At 41.1% G+C, this 18,492-nt stretch overlaps 1 protein-coding gene across 2 annotated transcripts in view; it reads right to left on the reverse strand.

Annotated features, from left to right (window-relative positions):
* Window positions 1-794: 794 nt before the first annotated feature.
* The window catches only part of ERICH2 (glutamate rich 2), a 52,434-nt gene continuing 34,736 nt past the window's right edge, over window positions 795-18,492 (reverse strand). For both annotated transcript variants that reach the window (XM_023543057.2, XM_064287012.1), the window contains 2 exons: window positions 5,348-5,419; window positions 795-4,710 (listed from right to left, as the gene is read on the reverse strand). In XM_023543057.2, the coding sequence (XP_023398825.2) occupies window positions 4,589-4,710; window positions 5,348-5,419 (194 nt within the window). In that variant the 3' untranslated portion in view covers window positions 795-4,588. The remainder of the gene's footprint in view (window positions 4,711-5,347; window positions 5,420-18,492) is intronic.

Below are 18,492 nucleotides of genomic sequence, written 5' to 3' on the forward strand. Positions count from 1 at the left end.
AAGAGAAGGTGGCTTTAGGATGGCAATGTCTGCTGATTTAAGTACTCTGCTCTCAACTTTGGTTGAGGTCCTCTGATGACAACAGGTGTCTAGAATTTGGTGTCTGCTATGATGGGGAAGAGGTTTTCTTTCTAGAACATACTTCCAGTGGTGGACAGGGAACTGTAAAAATTGATCTTTACAGAACAGTCATTTTCAGGTAGTCCTTTTTGTAGAAAGATATTTAGAATAATTTTTATTACTGGTGAAGATGCACTTAGGGATCTGAGGCCATGAAACATCAAAAGGCTTGTTGCAGAGTAGGAGGAAAACTGAAGTATTAAAAAAGGGGGAAAGGAATTCATGACGTTAACCAACTATTAAAAGCATATTAGTATGGAGTTATGCAGCCATAGGGACTACATAATAAATGCTGAGAAAACTCATTTGGGCCTACTGGCTGTGGACTGCAGTTATCCCTACTTCAATCATCCAATTAGGAATAAGGATAAGCACATTTGTAAGGGTACTAACTGGCTAATGTTCTGTAAGGATCAGCAAGTTTCTTTCTCAGATGACACTTCTTTTCTGAACTTAATGACCTATTTACTTAGTTATTAATGTCTACCTTCATCAGAAGCTTCCAGCATACCAAAATGGGTACCAAAGCCCATGAAAATGCCTTATATATAATAGGCACTCCGTGAATATTGTTTTTTCTTTCCTTGCGTTGACTTCTTCTGCTCCTAAGGTTTTTCCTTAACGCTTTTTAAAAGTTTATTAAAAAAAAAAAAAAAAAAGTACTTTTTTTTCCCTTTAAAGTAATGTTAGGTTGTTAAAGAAGCCTAAGATTTTCAAATGAAGAAAAATGAACTATCATCACCCAAGCACAACCACGGAAAGCATTTTTATTAATTTTTTTCCTGATCCTTCCCTTTCCACGTATAGGATAATTTAAAAGTTCTAAATTACAAGAATGATACATGCAATGATTAAAAAAAAAAAAAATTAAGGAATAAATAAAAGGTGTAAAATGAAAAGTAAAACTCTTCTTTCCTACTTCCCACTCTAAGTTCCATGCCCCAGAGATAACCATTCTGATCAGTTTCAATTCGTAACTTCACTCATACTGCTACTGCCACAAGGAACCACCTATTGCCCTTCCCTGGCTTTCAGTGGCCACGAACCCTTGGGGACTTGGCTTACACACCCTTAGGGGATGTAGGTCACTCTCAGTTAAAAATAAGACCTAAAAAAAAAACTGGCTTAATCATAAGAAAATTCATTGTCTTACATAAGATATTGAGACATAGCACAGGCACTACGTTAGAGTTGGTTGATTCAACCACTAAAAAATGTCATTAAGGATCAGGTTCTTCCTTCTGCTCTGCTATCCTAGCACTGGCTTCAGCGTAAGGCCTACTCAAAGTGCTAAGATGGCTGCTAGTAGCCATTGGGGTGACATACTTTCTTGTTCACCCCTAGCTCCTCCTCATGCTTTACCAGCTAAAATGTGTAGCAAAAACTAGTGGCAAGGAGGGTGGGATTAGCATGCTTACTTTAGACTATACCAGACGACCACAGTGCTGTCTGGTATAGACTGTCTGGTTCAAAAGGGTACATTTTAAACAAGCCTATAACAAATCTTATCTCCCAGTGCTTCACTTCACAAGCCTCCCCAAGTTTTGCACACTTCCCCCTCCCCGTTACCACAGCAACTCACATGCTATGACAAGCTAGGAGTTCATGATGACAGTTGATCAGAGAAAACTTTGCCCTCCTCAGTTTGGCCTGGGGTGGCCTCATCTTACCTGCCTCTTGTGAATTCTCATTACCGCATGATATAGGACACTTGCCCAGAACCCCAAAACAATTCCAATGGATCTGGACTTTACTTCACATCTGGCACCATGCATACTGTTCAGGTGCTCTCCTTTGATCAACATCAATACTTCAGGCAAATACCACAATTACATACATCTTACACGTCAACCAGGGTAAAGTTCAAAGGAAAAGGCACATTTCGATTAAACAGAATGCAGGTTATCACCTTGTTCAATATACATGGAAATGTAACTGAAGACTATTAAAGGACCACCACTGGAGAACAAAGGAGAAGCTCCCACACAGGGACTCCTTGGGGCAGAGGTCCAAATGTCACATAAACCATGGATACAATTTTTCTTTTTTTTCCCCATGGATACAGTTTTGTTATCTGCTTTTAAAATTTACTTTGTTATATTATACACATTTTCTAAGTTATTAGACAGTGTTCACTTCATAAATTATCCTCCTTTCTTTAATCTCTTCCTCTCTACTTGCATCTAAGGGAGGAAAGCACAGTGGTGAAGACCAGGGCATTAGAGGAGAATGATCTGGATTTGAATCTGTCAATTATCAGCTATGTGCCCTTTATAAGGTTACTTTTAATCGCTCTGGGCCTCAGTTTCCTCATATGTAAACTGGAAATAATAATGTCTAGTCCACACAGGTGTTATGAAAATTAAATTCATTGACATATTAAATGTTTAGTACAGTGTCTAACACATAACACGCTATCACTACGTTATTATCATCCTTTCAATTTAACATGCTCACCTTAAACATTTCAAAAATAATACATCTTTTACCCTATCTTCTCCTCCAACAATACTTCTTCTTATTTCCTTCATAGTCAAACTCCTTCCCGTTTTCTCATGTCCAGTTTACTCACTCACTGAAATATGGCTTCCCCCTTCCACACTCAACTGACACTACACTCCTTAAAGTCAACAACCACCTCTTTGTTGCTATTCAATTACATATTTTAGTTTTTTTACTTGTCCTCTCTGCAACTTTTGGCTGAGTAGATCTTTCCAGGCTTTTTGAAACCTGCTCTTGTTTAGGTTTCTGTGGTGGTACTCAATATCAGTTAAGATGCTTTTGACAGCAAGTAAAAAGAACCTTAATCCAAACTGGTTTACACAATAAGAAAGTTTATCTCACGTAACAGAAAGCTCAAATGGAGTTTGGCTAATGGGGTAGCTGTTTCACTGGCTGAACATGATCAGGGACCTAGCTTCTTTCTGCTCTAGCACTCACAGCATCAGCTTTATCCTGAGACTAGTTCTCCTCAAGATCAGACGACAGCTGCCAGCAGTAACTGAGACAGCATGCTTCCTGGTTCTTCTCCAGAGAAGCGGAGCAATCTCTCCTCATAATCACGAAATAAAGTCCTTGTCTGATGGGGCCAATGTAGGTCACATGTCCTCCTCTAAAGGATAACAGTCGCCAGAGAAATGCCATGTACTGACTGACCGAGGGCGATGTCACATTTCCTGAGTTCCATGGCCATGTGTGTGAAGTGAATATGTGAACAGAGTCAGGGCTCTCTTAGCAAAGAAGAGGAAAGGAATGGATGCTGAGTAGGCAACCACGAGTAGCCACTATATTCTCCTTCCTGACTTTCCTCCTGGTTGTTCTCTGTCTCCTTTGTGCATTTCTCTTTCTTAGACTAACACTTAAATGTTGGTGATCATAATTCTATCCCTGGTCCTCTTCTTGTCAGACTGCACTCTCTCTGTGGGCCATTCACTCCCACCTTTGATTACTATCTCTAAGCTGATGACTCCTAATAAAGGTATATATCTTCAGCCCAAATGTCTTTTCCAAGCTCCATACCATGAATTCCAAAAAACTAGCTAACATTTACCCATCATTTTCTGTGATATGCAGAATAATGCTCTCCCTATCCCCCTCTCCAAAAGAAAAGATACCCACGCCCTAATCTGTAGAGCCTGTGAATATGTTAGGTTACATGGCAAAGAGGAATTAAGGTTGCAGATGGAATTAAGTTTGCTCATCAGCTGGCCTTAAGGTTGGGAGCTAATACTGGAGCATCCGGGTAGACCAGTGTAATCTTAAGTGTCCTTAAAGTAGAAGAGGGAGGCCAGAAGAGGGAGAAGCAGAGAGATAGAAGCATGATAAGGACTTGGCCAGACTTCGCTGGCTTTTAAGACGGAGAAAGGGGGCCATGAATCAAAGAATGAAGGTTGGGCTTTATTTAAAAGCCAGAAAAGGCAAGGAAATAGGTTCACCCTTAGAGCTTCTAGAAGGAATGCAGCCTTACTGACACCTTGATTTTGGCCCACTGAGACTGATTTTGGACTTCTGACCTCCAGAACTGTAAGAAAATAAATTTTCATTGTTTTCAGCCACTAAGCTTGTCGTGCCTTGTTAGTCACAGAAAACTAATACACTTCCCATACTCAACTTGTGCCAGTGAACTTCCGTCTTCTCTAGAGTGGATATAATAACAGTACTACCTCTTGGGGTTGCTGAATTAATTAAATATATGTAGAGCCGTTTGAACAGTACCTGGCATGTAGTTGGTGCTGTCAGTATTTGCAATTACTGTTTTCCTCTCTGAGGAACTCACATTGAGCTGATGACTAATTATTAAGAAGGAGCTCAAACTAAGGAGGTGGATAAATTAAAGGAACTCTGCAGCATATACGGAACAATTAGACAATATATAGTTCTCTTTATATTTCCGTGGTATACATTAATGAAAATTCCATGGTGTACATGCATGAAGCATGAAAATGCACAGAGCTTAAATCAGCATTCATCACCCATCTTCACATTCATCAGAGCTCTCTTCACTAGGCTCCTCGCTGCTTTCTCCTTCGCTCTCAACGCTACTGTCTTCTTCACTGTCTTCATCATCTTCCTCAAGGCTCTGAGTTTTCTCTGCCACAGAAAGAACAGAATTCCTTAAAAGGCTCTGTAATATTTCCATTCTTTGAAAAATCAGAATTCCCCTTGCCCTCCCCACAAAGAAATACGTATTTTTTGGAACATGATAAAACTAAGCTGAACTTTGCTAATAGAATGTAGGGTCAAAGAAATAATATACAGAAATATATTCCTGCCGACATAAAGATGTTTATGGATTTAAAGTTTATTTAGAACCTAGATCTATAATTTTTTCTTTTTTTTATCGTCAATGTAATTCTTACTTAAATAGAATAAGAGGAAGTGAGATTTACAGTAGTTCATAGGGTATTTCCTTGGAATTGTGGGTAACCCCTTAGAACATGGGGGTGATTAACATGCCCTGCTTCCTCTGGAGACTCTGGTCCTGGTGCTTGGTGCCTGGGGAGCCTGCTTAGCTTGGGCAGTTCCATTCCAGAGACAGAAGGGGGTCATCATGGTTATATCCACAGAGGACAACCTAGTTTTCATTAAACCATCCAAGGCAGCCACTGACCCTTTTCTTAACTGCTTCAGGGAGACGCACTTTGGCAATCTCCCAGGATAATGGGTTTTTAAGTAGCGACTGCTCATAGTTCTATAAGAAAGAAAGAATTTCAATTTTTAAATTTACCCATCAACAGCACTTCTTCAATAAGTGAGAAAAACTCTTTGGCCTCAGGATTTTCTGGTTCATAGATAAGGACTGAAAATGGACAAGAGAATGTGTTTATTATTGGTCAAAGTGTTTCAGCAAACAGGCTCTTAGAATGAGATTGAAACTGTCAATCAGAGCAAGTGAAAATATACAAAGTGATGAACACCAACAATTACACCGCAGGTGTACCTACATGCAAACAGAGAAAATTCTCCACTTATATATACAAGCAGTCCCCGACTTATGATGTATCTGAGTTACAATGAGCCACACTTACGACCATCTGGTTTTTTTGTACACCTTACTGTTCATAATATGTACTACACACATGTTGCAGTACATGATTTGCTGATGTTATTATTCCCAGATGTTCATTTGCAGATGTTTATATGTAATTTTTCCAACCGACAAATACAAAGATCAGATTTATAAAGATACTGATAATAAAAAGGCAGTAATGACAAAAATTTAAAAAAAAAAAAAAAGAGGTATTCGACTTACATCAGAACCAATTTATGATGGAGTCATCAGAACAGAGCCCTGTTTTAAGTACAGGATTACCTGTTTAGTGCTTAGTAAGAGAAACAGTCCTCATTGTACTTACTACTTCCTAGCCAAAGAATAGGAGCCCTGGTGGTGCAATGGTTAAGAGCTCAGCTGCTAACCAAAAGTAAACCCTACGGGGCAGTTCTACTCTGTCCTATGGGGTTGCTATGAATTGGAACTGACTCGAAGGCACATAACAGCAACAACAACATCTGAACAATGAGCCCTGGTGGCACAGTGGTTGAGTGCTTGGCTGCTAACCAAAAGGCTGGAAGTTTGAACCCACCAGCCACTCCATGGGAGAAAGATGTGGCAGTCTGCTTCCATAAAGATTACCGCCTTGGAAATCCTATAGGGCAGTTCTGCTCTGTCCTATAGGGTTGCTCTGAGTTGGAATCTACTTGATGGCAATGGGTTTGGATTCAAAGAATGCAATCTCCATATGGTTTCCCTATAGGCTAGTAACCAGCTATTTCTTGGATATAATCATTTCCCAACAAGGAACAAATCCTGCAAAATACGGAGACTAGGCTAGTAACGCTGTGTACCCAGAGGTCTGTTAATCCTTCATCTCCTCTCACCCACCTGTGGTCTATGTGACACCCTTTACCAAAGGCTTCATGTGAATATAAAGGAACAAAGTTTTTTAATGCAACCCCTCCACAGTGGAGATGCTATTTTTTAAAAAACTCATCTTTCAAATAGGGAAAACGGATGTTACTTCTTTCTCTTCATCTTGACAACCTTTACCCTAGACTACATTCTAGTCATCACCTGTTTAGTGTCCACCCCTCTTCATCACCAAAAAAAAAAAAAAAATCCACTGCCCATGAGTCAATTCTGACTCATAGCATCCCTATAGGACAGAGTAGAACTGCCCCATAGGGTTTCCAAGGAACGTCTGCAGGGATCTGAACTGCCAACCTTTTGGTTGGTGCCAGTAGCTCTGAACCACTATGCCACCAGGGTTTCCCCTTCTTCATTGGACCCATATTTTTAACACTATTCCTTTTTGCTGATCCTTTATGTGACTGTGTGTGGTGCGATTAATTACTTTTGTGTATGGCCTTTCTAGCCATTGGCTTGTAACTCTCACTGAGGTGACTGCGTGATAGGGTAGTTGTAGCCTACCAAGGGGATTGGTCAGTTCTGCTTTAAAAGAGAGCCAATTTCAGAGCAGAGAGTAAGGAGCCCACCACCACCAAGGGAGGGGAGACCCAGCAGCAGGAGAGAGACCCATCAGCAGAGACCCAGCAGCTTTGGGCAGAGGCCTACGGCCAGGGAAAGTCATGCCTGTCAGTAGAGCTACAGAGAGGCTGTTCCTGATGGAAGAACTGTACCCTGAGTGTTGCTGAGCCTGAACTGTAACTGTTACTTCCCTAATAAATGCCATAATCGTGAGCATGGTCTGTGAGTTCTGTGTAGCCACTGCAATGAATAATCAAACCCAGCAGAGAAGTAGAGAGCGCTCTGTGAGGGACGGCTGGTGTCAGAATTAGTAAAGACGGTGGACAGAGGAGGGGTGTCTGGCTTCCGCCTCAAAGGATCAGCCTTGGGCTGTTGATCTTGATTCTCCTTCCCCGCTCGTGAAGTTAGAGGAGGTCAGACACTGCCTCCAAGCCATCTTCACACTGTGTCATCTTTCCTTTGGACCAAACCAATAGATTTTTTAGGCTAGTTGGTAGGCTACCAGCATCCTAGCTGCCAGAAAGATTTACAGATTTTGTTTCAGAGTGTTTTGGACTATTTTATTTATTCTTTCAGGTCTTGCTGTATAGATCTCTTTCTACCTTTTTCCTACGAATAAACCAAACCAAACCAGTTGCCGTCTACTTGATTCTGACTCATAGTGACCCTACAGGTCAGAGTAGAACTGCCACACAGGGTTTCCAAGGAGCAGTTAGTGGATTCAAACTGCCAACCTTCTGGTTAGCAACCAAACTCTTAACCACTGCACCACCAGGGATCCATTTTGTGCATCATCCATTTAATGCAGTAACTCCTGTGTGATATCTTGGTGGCCCCCAGGGGGCACTGAAACATCAAGTGTGCTATTCACCAGGCTGAAGGAGGTAAATGTGGATGGTTCCATTAGGCCCCACCGGCTCATGTGACCCTACCCCATGGCTTTCATCCTGGCACACTAAACCAGTATCTCTACTTCCCAACCCAAGAACATAACTAACAACTTGATACCAATCTGGGTTAGCACGATTGTGCGCCTACTAAGACGCCGTTTTTAAGGATTCTATATTATTTTCAAGAAGCCCTGGTGGCACAGTGGTTAAGTGTTTGACAGATAACTGAAAGGTTGGCAGTTTGAACCCACCAGCAGCTCCACAGAAGAAAGATGTGGCAGTCTGCTTCTGTAAAGATATCAGCCTTGGAAACCCTATAGGCCAGTTCTATTCTGTCCTATAGGGTCTCTATGAGTTGGAATCAACTCAACGGCAATGGGTTTGGGGTTTTTTTTTTTAAAAAACAGGTATTTTATACATCTTTAAGGTTTCTAATAAAGTAACTTTTTATACATTTTAAACTAAGGTATACCTATCATGAGTGATCTAAACTTTTCTCAGAGAGAAGTCTCTAGCACAGAACTTCTTCAACTTGTTCCTTGAGACACTAGTTTCTTAAGATGCTAACAGTATCTGGAAACCTAGGTTAAATAAAGTTAATCAGGTGAAGTTTAAAATCAGAGGTAACTGCAGCATTTTATAGAACCATTAATATACTCATTTCCTTTCTGGCAGAGCACTTATTTAGAAATCTTGAACTAATACTGTTTGGAACACAGTTTAGAAAATTTCACGTTGGAATTAGGATTGTCCCATGGGATTGGAGTACCGGATTGGGTAATTCCACAGTTTAACAAAAATTAATGGCTATTGTCAATTTTCAGAGTGGGGGAAAGGTACCTGTTTAAGGTACCTTAGCCCAACAATATTCATTCTAGGTGACAAATCAGAAATTCTTGTTACACTTTGACAGTCTAGTAGGGTTTGCAAAAACATGAGAGAAGCTTCTTGTACATGCTGAAGGTTGTTCCTTAACCTTGGCTCCATGAAAGGAAGCAGAGCCCAGGTATGGGCCTTGGAGAAAAGACTGCCAGATGTGAATCCTTGTTGTCAGCGTCTAGCTGGGTGGCCTTAGAGAAAATATTTAGTATCTCTTACCATGGTTTCCCTATCAGTAATCATACCATCTACTACACTGGGCTATTTTGATGGGTCACTGAAATAATGTAGATAAAGCACTTAGTGCAGTCCTTGGTGCACGGTAAAGTGTTGAATGAATGTTGGTTATCATTACTTTGATCATATCAATTGCCTTATGTACATGTGAAAGCTGGACAATGAACAAGGAAGACCAAAGAAAAATTAATGACTTTGAATTATTGTGTTGGCAAAGAATACTGAATATACCATGGACTCCCAAAAGAATGAACAAATCTATCTTGGAAGAAGTACAGCCAGAATGTTCCTTAGAAGTAATGATGACAAGAGACTTCATGTCACGTACTTTGGACATGTTACCAGGAGGGACCAGTCCCTGTAGGAGGACATAATCCTTGCAAAAGTAAACAGTCAGCGAAAAAGAGGAAGACCCTCAATGAGATGGACTGAGACAGTGGCTACAATGATGAACTCAAATATAGCAATGTTTGTAAGGATAGCACAGGACCAGGCAGCGTTTTGTTCTTTTGTACATACAGTCGCTATGAGTCGGAATCGACTCGACAGCACCTAAAAACAACTAATTGTTACTCTTCCTGGAATGATTCTGGGTTAGAGAAAGGCTTCGTTTTTTCCCCAGCTTTCATTGGATGTTTTTGTTTGGTTGAAGGGCTGGAGCAGGGAAGCAGGGAGGTTCTGCTGCCTTTCGGACTATTAGCTACTCAGACTGGGGTCTATTTTGGGACAGAAAGTATGCTCATCTTGTTCACTGTTGGATCCTCAGTAGAAAGCCTGGCATGTGCAGGAGCCTCCGAACATTAAAAACTTGAATGAATGAATATAGACATCTGAGTAGGAAGCTGCCTATTTTCCACCAGAAAGAATAACACTGTAGCCTAGGAGGAACGGGTGCTTCATTTTACTTAAGATTAAATAGAAAACTCTTTTAGGAACTATCCTTTCTGAAAGTACACTTGTATTTGCATTAGACTTAGACTGGTAAGAATCACTTTGCTTTTTAAGCCATTATTCTTAAACATTTATGATCATAATTAATGAAGCAGATCTTCCAGGGTCGAAATGTTTTGTGTGTAGATGCTCAGGTGGCCTGTGAGCAGAAGTGTGTGGTGTCCTGTAGGATTGAGCCTCTGGTTCCTGTCTTACAGGTGAAGTGAACAAGAAATAGGAAGATTGATTTGCACAGTTTCACAGTCAATCATAAGATGAGCTACAGAAAGTACTGGGGCTCTTGACTTTCAGTCTCATTTAAAAACCATTTTTCCAGGCTGCCTCCAATGCCTGGCAGGAAATGGCAGGAGCAGAAATATCAGTTCTGCATGAGACAGCAGGAAAATGGCTGAGGAAATATTAGGACCATATAAAACCTGTGTGGAAGACAGATAAAATTCAAGCTTATGCCAACAGATAAAATTTCTTGGGGGAACCATATATAAATTTTTAAAAAGGCAGAACAAAAAGAGCCCATGGGGTACTTGGGATACCAGGTCAGAAGCCCTACAGCCAAACAAAGATATTAATGACTGTATTGAAATTGGACAGCAAAAAAAAAACATACCCAGAAACAGCAGTTTTAGTCAAGAAAATGAATATGTAAAGCATTTCTGAAGAGACAAGGATACATTATTTTAGACAAATGAATTGCCTTAGATATAAATAAATATCCTAGTCAAGCACAGGTGCCATTTCTTGTCTGATCAATCCATACAAGTTTATCTTTTCTAAGTCTCTGTTTCCTTGGCCAGAAAAACAAGCTTGTTAATCAAACGACAAATGAGAATACAGGGGAAAATCACAGGCTTTCAAGTCAGACCTGGGTTCTAATCTTAACTCTATGACTTAATAGCTGTGTGACCTTGTGCAAGTCACGAAGCTCTCCTCTCTAAACCTCAGTTTCTTCATCTGTAAAACTGGGTTAATAATATCTGCTTCATATAATTGTTTTCAGGATTAAATAATGTATTCAAGAATGCTTCCATATAGGTGCTGAATACACACACACATAAATACATAAACGTGCATACACATAATCCATTTTGGAAGCACAAATTTATAAATATACAGAGGGAGCTAGGAAGACAGAAAAAAGAGACAAAAGAATATCTATACTGTAAGCATTTAGATACAAGACACTCAGATAAAAGACATTAAGATATAAGATATTTTGGAGTCCATGCTAGACTGAAAAAAACATTTTATCTGTTGCTCTAAATACGTAGACGGACTCTGGGCAGCACTCAACCAAGTGTTCCCATTAACATTAAAGAACTACAGCGTCCTTCCCCAAGTCAGAGTCTGCCTCCAACTCTCCCTTCTTCCTTGATCCTTATTCAGTATTGCTAAACTTGGCCCTCCCTAATTTCTCATTCTTGCAAAGGTCTCTCTGTCTCAGGGGTAGCCAGTCTTGTTTTGCATGGGTATCTCCAACCGCCACGATCCCTGGGCTTATGTGCCCAACTTCTTCCTCTTGGGAACAATGTTCTTTCTCAACTGGTTCCCCAGATCATGGTGCTTGTCTTAGGGCCCTCTGTAGATCCTTTCCCTATAGTCTAATCTTTGGTTTTAGAGGAACCACTATTTGACACTAATAGATAAGAGTGAATAGTTACTAAGTTAGCCAGTAGGGGTGAAAACCAAACCAAACCATGCCTGCTGTCAGCCCTAAGAGGGTTCAGAGCATGTGTGTTTCCATTCCCACTCTCCCTCCAACTCTCAGCCTTGTGTCTGATACAGAGTAGGTATTTCATATGTATTTGCTGGAAGGAAGGAGAGAGAGAGGGAGGGACGAAGGGAGGAAGTTTTGAAAGGGTATAACCCCATTAAGATAGATCAGTTTCAACTTTTTCATCCCCACTGACCTGGCACTTAGTGCATATTCACTGGGTCCACTCAGGTCCACAAGCATTTTACTGAGCACCTGCTGTTTATGTAGCACAGCAAAGGGCTAAACAGCCAAAGTGACTGACAGATGGGGTATATCAGTAGATATATTTTGTAAGTTTCAACCCAAGGCTTTCTAAAATGATTGATGGATATGGAAATAAAATATCTAAATTTTCCCACAATTAGGCTCCACAAGGAAAAAAAAAAAAAAAACAACAACCTCAGAGACTTGGGAACTAGATCTACTAAATCACTCACTTCTTTCTACCTTAGCTATCACAGGGAAGAAAGGGGGAAAGGAAGTAGCCTGGGTTCCAGTTCTGGCTGTGTCACTAACACCCTGAGTGGTACTGAGCAAGCTGCATAACATCTTTGACCAGTTTCTTTACTTATATAATAGAGGGCTGAATATATTTCTCTCTGAGGATTTCTTCTGATTGGAAATTTTATGTTTGTGGACTACCAGAAATATTTTTGACCAAAATATTTGATGGCTCTAGGGGTCAAAAGTGCTGAAAAGAAATTTAAAAAGGTAAATTACTTACCCTGATATAAAATAAAATTAAAAAAAACACCAGTTGCCATTGAGTTGATTCCAACTCATGGTGACCCCATATCGTATGTTACAGAGTAGAACTGCACTTAGCAGGGTTTTCTTGGCTATGACCTTTCAGAAGCAGATCTTTCTTCCGAGGCACCTTTGGGTGGGTTCAAACTGACAACCTTTTAGTTAGTAGTTGAGTGCTTAACCTTTTGTGCCACCCAGGGACTTCCTTGGATATAAAATAGGTAGTGTTAACAATAAAAAAAAAAAAATTAGCCAATGATTTAATTGTCCATTCATAGTGGGGATTCTGTGTGAAACAAGTAATGGTCAATCACCACAATTGCTATACTATGTTTTCACTTCAAGAATTTTTACCATGAGACTTAATTTTATACAACAATGTGTAAGTTAATATTTTGAGCCCTATTTTTCAATAAGACAGAGTAGAACTGCCCCATAAGGCTTCCAGGGCTGTAATCTTTACAGAAGCAGACTGTCACATCTTTCTTCCTGGGACCAGCTGGTGGGTTCGAACTGCCAAACTTTTGATTAGCAGTCGAGCACTTTAACCACTGCACCACCAGCAGTTCCAACAAGGTTTTAATGGTAAATTTATCATTTTCTCTTTCAACGAATTCAAAGGACCTAAAGGCCAGAGGAACTTTACAAATCTTTTATTTCACTCAGTCTGTGCCTTCTATAAATAAGAAACAGAAGCAGAGAGAAGAGATGACTCACCAGAGGTCTGAACAGCTGCTCAGAAGCAGAGCCCAAGCTAGAGAGATTTGGGGAAATCAGTACAAACGGTAGCATTTTAAAAGGGTTCTTGGGGGCGGAGCCAAGATGGCGGACTAGGCAGACGTTACCTCGGATCCCTCTTACAACAAAGACACGGAAAAACAAGTGAATCGATCACATACATAACAATCTACGAACCCTGAACAACAAACACAGATTTAGAGACGGAGAACGAACTAATACGGGGAAGCAGCGATAGTTTCCAGAGCCTGGAGCCAGAGTACCAGTCAGGTACGGCACAAGCACAGAGACCTGCTCCACCCCCCTGAACTAACCCCGGGAGGGGGACCAGCCGGTTCCACGGGCGGCGTGGGACGCAGCCGGTAGGAGAAGTCCCCGGGAGGCAGTGACTGATCTTGGAGCAGAAAGAGCAGCATCCGAGCCGGAGAACCGTCCCGCAGGGATTTGGACTGCACGCAGGTACGCCATAAACACGGAGAGTTGCTCCACCCCCTGAACTAACCCCGGGAAGGGGACCAGCCGGGTCGCGCGGGCGGCGTGGGACGCAGCCGGTAGGAGAAGTCCCCGGGAGGCAGCGACTGGTATTGGAGTGGGGAGAACAGCGTTCCAGCCGGGACACTCGGTCGCGGCACAAGCACGGGGAGCTACTCCACCCATCTGAACTAACCCCGGGAGGGGGCCCACCTAGTTCACGGGGGCGGCACGGCCACACGGCTGGAGAGACGAGAAGTCCCCGGGAGGCAGCGACTGATTTTGGAGTTGAGAGTGCACCGTCCCAGTAGGGGAGCCTTGACGCTGGGCGTGGGGCTGGAAGCGGAGGATCTGACCGTGACTCCAGCGGGCCAGACCCCCTGGGGGCAATCTCCACACAGCCAGCACACATAGGTGACGCGCCCGCGGGAATCTCAGATATAACAGTCATTCCAAGCAAGACAAGCAACTCTGGCTATATTCTGAGGTGCTACTCTCCTATCTCTCTGTTCCCTCCCCCACCCTCCCCAGGCGGCTTCATTAACATCTGAATAGCCTGAGCCAGAGGGAGAACTCTGATAGGGATCTGACTGCAGTTTTTTTTTAGCGGATTTTCTGGAAAAACTAGTTTCCCAGTGATGGCTCGGAGACAACAATCCATATCAAACCACTTAAAGAAGCAGACCGTGACAGCTTCTCCAACCCCCCAAACAAAAGAATCAAAATCTTTCCCAAATGAAGATACAATTTTGGAATTATCAGATACAGAATATAAAAAACTAATTTACAGAATGCTTAATGATATCACAAATGAAATTAGGATATCTGTAGAAAAAGCCAAGGAACACACTGATAAAACTGTTGAAGAACTCAAAAAGATTATTCAAGAACATACTGGAAAAATTAATAAGTTGCAAGAATCCATAGAGAGACAACATGTAGAAATCCAAAAGATTAACAATAAAATAACAGAATTAGACAACACACTAGGAAGTCAGAGGAGCAGACTCGAGCAATTAGAATGCAGACTGGGACATCTGGAGGACCAGGGAATCAACACCAACATAGCTGAAAAAAAAATCAGATAAAAGAATTAAAAAAAATGAAGAAACCCTAAGAATTATGTGGGACTCTATCAAGAAGGATAACCTGCGGGTGATTGGAGTCCCAGAACAGGGAGGGGGGACAGAAAACACAGAGAAAATAGTTGAAGAACTTCTGACAGAAAACTTCCCTGACATCATGAAAGACGAAAGGATATCTATCCAAGATGCTCATCGAACCCCATTTAAGATTGATACAAAAAGAAAAACACCAAGGCATATTATCATCAAACTCACCAAAACCAAAGATAAACAGAAAATTTTAAAAGCAGCCAGGGAGAAAAGAAAGGTTTCCTTCAAGGGAGAATCAATAAGAATATGTTCTGACTACTCAGCAGAAACCATGCAGGCAAGAAGGGAATGGGACGACATATACAGAACACTGAAGGAGAAAAACTGCCAACCAAGGATCATATATCCAGCAAAACTCTCTCTGAAATATGAAGGCGAAATTAAGATATTTACAGACAAACACAAGTTTAAAAGGGTTCTTCCCTTTTCTATTAAGTGTGATCATTTTACCTCCAAGGGCCAATATTTTTTCCTAGAGAAACACCTCTTAGTTTATAAGGTAAATTGATAAGAAAAGAGTTCATTTAATACAATTCTACTTTATGCCAAAGAAGTCCTCATGGTGCAATGGTTAAAGTGTTCGGCTGCTAACCAAAAGGTCAGTGGTTTGAACACGCCAGCCACTCTGTGGGAGAAAAGATCTGGTAATTTGCTCCCATAAAGATTTCTGCTTAGGAAACCTTACGGGGCAGTTCTACTCTGTCCTATAGGGCCACTATGAGTCTGAATAGACTCAGCACACAGCTTTATGGCAAACTTTAGTTAAGAGTAAGGGCTTTGAAGACGGACATCCTTCCGGGTTTGGCACAGCCACTTGTCAGTCATGTGACTTTGAAAAGTTATTTTATGTTATGTCTCAGCTCCCTTTTCTTACTTTCTATGATTATTAGGAACTCTGGTGGCACAGTGGTTAAGAGCTCAGCTGCTAATCAAAAAGTCAGCAGCTCAAATCTACCAGCTGCTTGTTGGGAACTCTATGGGCAGTTCCACTCTGTCTTATAGGGTTGCTATGAGTTGGAATCAACTCGACCAAAACAGGTTTGGCCGTTTGGGTTGATGGTGCAGTGGTTAAGTGCTAGGCTGCTAACTGAAAAGTCGGCAGCAATTCAAAACTACCAGTTGTTCCACAGGAGAAAGATGTGTCAGTCTGCTTCCGTAAAGCCTTGGAAACCCTATGGGGCAGTTCTACTCTGTCTTATACGATGCCTATGAGTTGGAATTGACATGACCACAACAGATTAATAACAATATTAGTCTCTGTGGTAACACTTTACCCACCCACCACTCAACCATGAGTTGAGTCCAACTCATAGCTACCCTATAGGACAGAGGAGAGCTGCCCCATAGGGTTTCCAAGAAGTGGCTGGTGGATTAGAACTGCTGGCCTTTGGTTAGCAGCCAAGCTCTTAACCACTCTGCCACCAGGGCTCTACTGCTCTCTACTTGGTGGAAAATATTTGAGTTTTTCTTCTCTGACAGGTTTCCACTTACACAGGTTACTGCTTTCGCAGGTTTTACTGTATCTCAAAAGAGATTGACTTAAGACATACTCTATACTAATACTGTGTAATTATAATAAAGAAAACTCATTCTCAAATGGCATTATAACCACAGGTGTAAGGATTAGGATTTACAACACATATTTTTGGGGTACACAATTCAATCCATAACAGTGGTAGAGTCTGCCACCAGCCATTTTCTTCCAGGGGGGTTTATGTTAGTTGGGAGTGTGGGCTGAGGATCACGCTTGGTCATACGGAGGAATGGTGGTCATGCAGGGCTAAGCAACAATTTAGAAACTTCAGGGGCTCCAAATGCACAGGTGGTTCCCCCATAGTACATATGCTGAATTCTAGGGCAGTAGGGGAGGCTAAGAAATGTTTTTAAGGTAACTGAAATCTCCTATAGTTTTACAGTATTTAAGAGACAAAGTCACCTACTCAAGAACTTTACCAAATTTGGAAGTGGTATAGGGGACCGGCCAAAAGCACAAAGCTCAAAAACTTCAAAGGACAGGCTGAATCTCCCTCTATTGTTTTAAGCTGAGGAGTTAAGAGACCTGCCAAGCTCTCAATCAAAATCTAGGGAGGGACATATCCAAGTGATAAGGAAGAAGTGTGGGAAAAGTCTTACTAAAGCTGTACCCATGCTGTTATCCAGCCCAATTCATAACTGGTTTGAAGTGATCAGTACCTTACACTATCTAAAAACAAAACAAAAAAAACTACATCCATTGCCATCAAGTTGATTCCGACTCATAGTGACCCTATAGGACAGAGTAGAACTGCCCCATTGAGTTTCTAAGGAGCAGCTGGTAGATTCAAACTGTCGACCTTTTGGTTAGTAGCCGAGCTCTTAACAACTGCACACCTCATCTAGTAGAGCTAAAAAAAAAAAAAAAGTACTTCAGTCTCTACAGTTCTTTTATTAACAGTATCAGGCATATAATGAAGAATTACTAACATTTCATAGGCAGGAAAAGGGGACTGATACTCAAGAAGAAAAAGTAACAACAGAAAAAAAAAAAGAAAATAGAAGCTCACCCAAATTTGATCCAGATATTGGAGTTCACAGACAAGACCCTTAAAATAGCTATGATTAATACACATGAAAAGATGCCGAATTTCAACAGAAAAAGAGAATCCTTCAAAATCATCAAATGGGCATTCTAAAACTGGAAAATAGAATCTTTGAAATTAAGAAGTCACTAAATAGCTTTAATAGCAGATTGGGCAGAGCAGACGCCAGGATAAGCAAACTCAAAAATAGACTAACAGAAAATAGCCAAAATGAAGTACAGAGGAAAAATATGGAAACAACAGAGTGAGTGTAACACCATGAAAAAGTCTAACTTATTTGTAATTGGAGACCCAGGAAGAGAAGAGAAAGAGAACAGGGCGGAAGTGATATTTGAAAAGATAATGGCCAAGAACTTTCTTAGCTGATGAAAAACATTAACTCACAAGTTTAAAAAACTCAGTAAATCCTAAAACAGTAGAAGTACAAAGAAAACTACAACTATTTTGAACATCAAGTCAGACCACTAAAAATCAAGGACAGAAAGAAAACTAACATGTTACTTATCTACTCAAAGCCCTCCAATGGTTTATCACCTCACTCAGTGAAAAAGCCAGTCCTTAAAATCTGCACCACCCCCTAACCATACTCTGACCCCATCTCCTATCAGACGTCTCCTTTCTCTTATCTTGTTCATTCTGTTCCAGTGACACTGACCTTGCTTTTCCTCATCAGGTACATTCCCACTTCAGAACATCTGCATTTGTGATTCGCCATGCCTGAAACACATATCTGCCAGACATGGTTAGCTTACAAGTCTTTGCTCAAGTCTTTCAGCAAAACCTCCCTAGACCATCCTATTTAAAACTACTCTGCTTCCTCCCAGTATTTTATATCTCCTCTTCTCTATTTTTTCTCCACAGCACCTATAATTTATGACTCAACTGCACTGTGTGTTTATTAGTTTATTATCTGTCTCACACGAGAATGTAAAATCCACAAATATGAGATTGTTGACTGCTGGATTTC

Source organism: Loxodonta africana, chromosome 6 (genome assembly GCF_030014295.1).
Source record: "Loxodonta africana isolate mLoxAfr1 chromosome 6, mLoxAfr1.hap2, whole genome shotgun sequence".
Lineage (NCBI taxonomy): Eukaryota > Metazoa > Chordata > Mammalia > Proboscidea > Elephantidae > Loxodonta > Loxodonta africana.